At 44.3% G+C, this 6,221-nt stretch overlaps 1 protein-coding gene across 2 annotated transcripts; it reads right to left on the bottom strand.

Moving 5' to 3' along the window:
- Positions 1-942: 942 nt before the first annotated feature.
- Positions 943-5,749, bottom strand: lrrtm4l2 (leucine rich repeat transmembrane neuronal 4 like 2). Of its 2 annotated transcripts, none has more exons than XM_054731311.2 (2): positions 5,454-5,749; positions 943-5,035 (listed from the first exon to the last, which is right to left on the bottom strand). In XM_054731311.2, exon 2 carries the CDS (start codon positions 5,024-5,026, stop codon positions 3,476-3,478), a length of 1,551 nt encoding a protein of 516 aa, XP_054587286.1. In that variant the 5' UTR covers positions 5,027-5,035; positions 5,454-5,749; the 3' UTR covers positions 943-3,475. The 2 variants fall into 2 exon arrangements, with proteins under 2 accessions (XP_054587286.1, XP_015827549.1); XM_015972063.3 differs by having other exon boundaries at positions 943-5,079; positions 5,454-5,748.
- Positions 5,750-6,221: the final 472 nt, after the last annotated feature.

Here is a 6,221-nt window from a genome sequence, read left to right as displayed (position 1 = left end):
TTCCACTGTCCTTAAACTCACACACCCATGGGGACCCCAAAAAAATATCCATCCATCCACTTTCTTCTGTTTATCCGGAGACGGGTCGTGGGGGCAACAGCCCAGCCACTTGGGCCAGCTCTTCCAGGGGAATCCCAAGGTGTTACCTGGTCAGCCGAGAGACATAGTCCCTGTAGCGCATCCTGGGTCTTCCTTTAGGTGTCTAACATCACCAGAGAGGCATACAGGAGACATCCTAATCAGATGCTCGAGCCCCCTCAACTGGCTTCTCTTGATGTGGAGGAACAGCGGTTCTACTCCGAGCCCCTCCCGGATGACTGAATTTCTCGCCCTATCGCCAAGAGAGAGCCCAGACACCCTGCAGAGAAACACATTTTAGCCGCTTGTATCCGCAATCTTGTTCTTTCGGTCACTACCCAAAGCTCTTGACCATAAGTGAGGGTAGGAACGTAGATCAACCGGTCAATTGAGAGCTTTGCCTTCCGACTCAGCTCTCTTTTCACTACAACAGATCAGTACAGTGCCTGCATCACTGCGGATGCAGCACCAATCCGCCTATAGATCTCATGCTCCATCTTTCCCTCCCTTGTGAACAAGTCAAAGAGACTCTCCTCCACTTGGGGCAGAACTTCATCCCTGACCCAGAGAAGGCATTATACCCTTTTCTGATTCATAAAAGTTATGAACAGAATCAGTGACAAAGGGCAGCCTTGGCAGAGTCCAATATCTCACTGGGAACGAGCCCGACTTACTGCTCTGACACCGGTCATACAGGGACCTAACAGCCCTTATCAGAGGGCCTGGTACCCCATACTCCTGGAATACCCCCACAGGGCCTCCCAAGGGACACGGTCGGATGGCTTCTTCAAATCTACAAAACGTAGATTAGTTGTGTGAACTCCCACACACCATTTATATATCATAAAATTCCCATCTCACCCTCCTAGAGAAGTGCCAGGACCTCAAAGAAGACTTGAGAAAACCTGGATGGAGAAGACATCGGTGGTGCCCGTGCTCATCGGGGTACATTGTGTGTCACTGGGGCTCTATGGCAGTGGTTCCTCACATGTTTTCCTTGAGGACACTCTTGCCTGTGTACAAAATAAGTCAGAACCTCCAACCCTAACTCCTACTCACATACACATATTAAAAGTGAATAATTACAAACGTTGTACACACAGAGTTGAAACTCTTCGGCAGGGTTTTGAGTGTACTATTGAGTCTTTTATTGGGATTTTATAAATGGAATTTTCACAAATGTAAATTTGGTGACCTCACCACAGATAGAGGAACCCCTGCAATCTTGTTGGGAGGTCCGAACCGTAGCTTGAGAACCACTGCTCTACAAGATTGGGTACTGTGCAAAACAAGACCTTTACCCCTATTGTAAAGTCCTAGTTGAGTAAGGCAGACACATTAGTCGCATATCCGTAATTAGGTTTTTCTGAACCAATGTAACAATTTTGCTATTACAAAAAGCTGTAATGTGAAATTTTCATTAGGAACATTTAATGAAAACAAATAATCAATAATAGTAAGTAATTATAACAAAAATACATTCAAAATGAAAATTATGAAAGCTATATCAGAAATCACAAATGATTGTTTTTGACTCAGGAGATGGAAATGATGCACAGCTAGTCTTCAATAGTAAATGGTGAAACAGCAGACTCTAGAATGCCTCCACCATCTTGAACGTTAGTTTCATTTTATCACAGAAACTCTCTCCGAATTAATTCTAGTGAACCCAGATCTCATAGCTCTTAAAAAACATGGTCAAAACATTTTAAATGGATATCACCTATAAAAACTACTGGCAGGATGTAACGATAAACAACTAGCAAGTCTACAGTAAATATATGAGTAAATTAAAAAAATAATCAATTTCCTCTCACTAAAGGAAGGCACGGGAAGGTGGATGCTAACTTCATTACAGCATGAGCGCCTTGACCTCAGTGGCCTGCCTCTTCTCTCCTTCATTTCACTGCACCGGAGTAAATACTCACCATCATGACAGAGAATGCTGCTGCTCACATAAGAGACCCTTAATCTCTTTCTGCTATTTAACCCTCTGGAGGCAGGCGTTGCAAATTTGCAACGTTAAAACTACCTGGTTACTCCACACACGTATTTCATGAGCATTTTTTAACTCAGAAGTACCCCTGAAGGACTTAGTTGTTCGTCCTTTAGGGATAAATGGTTTTATTTTGCCTCATGGACAACCAAAGACCGACATTACCTACTTAAGCTGTACTGATACTAAAGTCCTATCTGAACATAGAGTTGAAACACTCATCGTGTGGGTCTTGTCTCCTGAGTCTGAGGTGGTCTAAACTACTGACAGTGAAATGTTTTACTGGTGATGCTGGAGCCATAAGAGGGAAACCAGTAAAGAATGGCATGACGTCTGCTCTGTTTGCACACAGCAGCAAATCCTGTGAAATGTGTGACATCTGCAGCACAATGCACGGATTCAAAGAAGGTTCTTTCACAGAAATGTCATTTTTTCTTCAACTTTCATCTTCTTTTTTAATTGTATGGTCATAAATACATAGAACGCCCGGCACCTTTACAGAAAAAATGCATTAGTATAATGACAAGAATAATAAATATAAAATTAGTTATGAAAATCAACATGGATAACTTTCACACATACAAAGCCTTCAGTGGACTCAACAGATATGTACATTGATGAAGACAGTCCTGAGATTAGACTCATGAGTGTTTCAGATTCTTCATTTGTTTGGCTCGTTGCACTTTAAACCAAAATATCATTTTTAGTCACATAAAATGGATCTTCTATAGAAAAGCAGCATCTTCATTTCATTAGGAGGATGGTTTCATGCAAATGATGCTCTCTTTGTTGTTGTTCACACACACACACACACACACACACACACACACACACTGTGGCTTCTGCTGTGGCTGCACCTGTTTGCCAAATGCAGAAAAACTCAGCTGGACTCGTGTTTTTCTGTGGTGAGAAGGTGAGACTTTGTAACATCTCCAGCCAGACGTCAGCAAACCAGCTCATCCCATGGCAGGCTCACACACATGAACTCATACAGAGCAAACACATTTTGCCAAATGATTTACAGGCTACATCATGAGAACAAAACTAGCAAGTCGAAAGTGGCTTTGCTGGCTCGTGGTGACATGTAGCCTCAGGTCAAGGTCAGTCTCTCCACAGTTGACTCGTACTTCATGATTCACGAAAGATCGCCAACTCCTCGTCACTGTTCTCATGTCAGTCAGGGCAATAATTAACTTTCTCCAAATATATCTCTGCATTCAAATCACTCTCCTTTGTGCACATAATTATATTGAGCCGAGCCTCTGAGAATTCTCTTCAGTGCTGCAGAATTTATCGTCTAACATCAGAGATAAAACCACTTTATCTCCTTGAAATAAAATAAATAAATAATGAAAATCTCTGCCAAGAAAATCCACCATTTGTCTCTAGAAGGCAGAGTGTTCACACCTCACATTCGATGGATCCTGATATAGTGCACGTGCACGGTCTGCTCTCGTTCACCAAGGAGTCAAGCGTCTCAGAGTTGGAATGGTAACTCAGATAGTACTCTTGCAGCTGAGAGTTAAGGTCCTGCTCCTGCTTGCGGGCCTTTTTCCTGCGCTTGTGGTTGACTGAGTGCTCCTGAAGCTGCCTCATGGTGTTGGGGTAGCGCCTCCACGAGACATAAATAACCAGCAGGATCAATGACACTGACAAGAACAGAGCTACACCGCCCGCTATGATTTTATGGAAAGCCATATGCTCGAACGGCAGCTCAGGGATAAAGGATGTGGGTGTTTCAGCAGAGAAATGGGATGTGGAGCTTTGAGTGGTGGATTCTGCTGTCCTGTTGCGGCGGACAGGTGAAGTAGTCCATTTGTGTGAAGGTGCCACAGTATGGGTCAGTTCTCCAGACGGAGACGACCAAGCGGTGATGTTTACAGCTTGAGTTGAGCTCAACTCGATAAGAGTTGTGGTTGAGAACATGTTTGATACCTCCACACATATCGAGTGGTTCCTCAACACGTCCACCACTCTTTCTCCCTGCACAGATTTTGGACCGCTGCAAATCATGTTGATGTCTTTGGGGTCCCTGAAGGTTCTGAGCCATCCCATCAGAGGGCAGATGCTGGGGCTGCAGTCCCACGTGTTACCTGCCAGGCTGATGGAGGTCAGGGAGGTCCAAGCTGCCACAGCTTCCACAGGAACACTACTAAGCTTGTTAGATTCAAGGTTGAGGATTTCTAAATTGGGCATGCACTGGAAAACTGCTGGATCCAAAGTTTGGATTTCATTCCCAGAAAGGTCTAGTTTCTGGAGTTTCTGCCATGTCCACGGCACGCCTTGACTGATGGATCGGATGTGGTTCCATTGCAAATAGAGAGTCTGGAGGTTGGTAAGGCGTGGGAAAATATAGAAATTAATCCTGGAAAACTGATTGTGCTCCAAATGAAGCTCTCTGAGCTTAAACAGTCCTAAAAATGTGGTGCGAGTCAGGCTGCGAAGACGATTATAACCCAGGTCTAAGAACTCCAAGCTGCGGCATTCCAGAAATGTGCGAATGTGGATCTGCTTCAGTCCGTTCGATCGAAGGTGGAGACTCTGGAGCTTGCGCAGGCCATGAAAATGACCCGGCTGCAGAGACTGCATCTGATTGTAAGATAAATCCAGATTCCTCAGGTTGGGTATGGCACTGAATGTTTTATTGTGCAGAAAGGTTATTTTGTTGGAGCTGAGAATCAGTTCCTTGAGTCTGCGTACACCATTGAAGGCTAAAGCATCTATAGCTTTGATGGAGTTATGGTCCAAGTAAAGCCAGATGAGCTGGTTGAGATGAGCAAATTGGTACGGCAACAGGACCAGCAGGTTGTTATAGCGCAGAGACAGTCCTTGGCATCCTGTCGTGATGTTTACTGGAATGTCTTGGAGGATGCCAGACTCGCAATAAACAATCTTTCCTTCACAGCGACAACTCGCAGGACACATCCTCTCCCCCGTGCTGTGAAGCAGCATAGCAGCTGCCTGCAGAAGAAGACAAGTTAACCTCCAGTCCAACATCACAGAACCTGTTGGGGGTAGAGTAGGGCACAGGCAATCAAAGGGATGACATTGCTGTAGGAAAATATTTACTTCATTTTGCTTTAACAAGTAAAACATTCGACATTCAATCCTAAATCAGATCATGTGGAGCAGCAGCTTGAGGTTTGATGTCTCAGATCTGCTTCATGAAGAATTTATAACAGGCTGACTTAAGGTATGCAGGGTGAATACATTTACATTTGCAGAGCAAGTTGGAGAGGAATTTAATTATTGTTAAATCTTTGGATAAACGCGCCTCTTCTCTGTCTCTGGTGTAATAAAGAACACTGAAATGAGTTGAAGCTCGCAGCTGTAGCGTGAAGAGAGACTAAATAATAAAAAAGGAGAGATTGTGCCTTACCCATCGCCTCTGAGGGTGAGGGTGATCCTCCGGAGGGAGAAAGGGGATAAAGAGCGCTCCAAACTGCGCTCAGTCAGTCCGCACGGTCTCCCAGACGCTCCGCATTCTCAGACATGCAAGTTTTCCGCATCGCTCCAAATCCGACCGCGCTGCGCTCGAAGTTGGAGCCGCGTCTACAGTTCGGACCGCCGTGTGCGCAATTACCCATTTGAGCGCTTTTGGACCGATGCACGCCCTTCCACTCACCCACCTCCTCCTCTACTCTCACCCCCTTCTTCCTCCTCCTCCTTTCGCTCTCTCTGCCTCTCTCTCTCTCTCTTCTTCCCTCACTCTACTCAAAAACCTGGGCGTCCTCCAGAACATAAACTCAGATTTCTGCCGGTTAATCCAGCCATTTATCTAAATTAGACAATGAAAGGGTATTTTATTTCATGCGTGCGCGTCATCTTGAGTGTGAAACACATTTAGGCCACGGCCTGTGAAACCAAGTCTAAAAATAAATGGACGTTCAGGGAATTAGGTCAGAAAATTCATCATAACCCTGATACATTCATTCATATTTTTTTAGATTTGAATGAATGTGTTTACCAAAATAAGATGTGACGCGAGGATATTTCACATTTATAGACTATGACGGAGGTAATTATGACAGATTAGAAAATAATCCACGATCAATAGAAGAATCTCAAAATTAACTTCTCATTAAGGTGGATAATTAAGACTTCTGGCTCCTGTTTCAGCTTACTGAAGCCTCATAATGCAAACAAC

Source organism: Nothobranchius furzeri, chromosome 17, assembly GCF_043380555.1.
Source record: "Nothobranchius furzeri strain GRZ-AD chromosome 17, NfurGRZ-RIMD1, whole genome shotgun sequence".
NCBI classification, from domain to species: Eukaryota; Metazoa; Chordata; class Actinopteri; order Cyprinodontiformes; family Nothobranchiidae; genus Nothobranchius; species Nothobranchius furzeri.
This window is presented reverse-complemented; position numbering and strand designations above follow the sequence as displayed.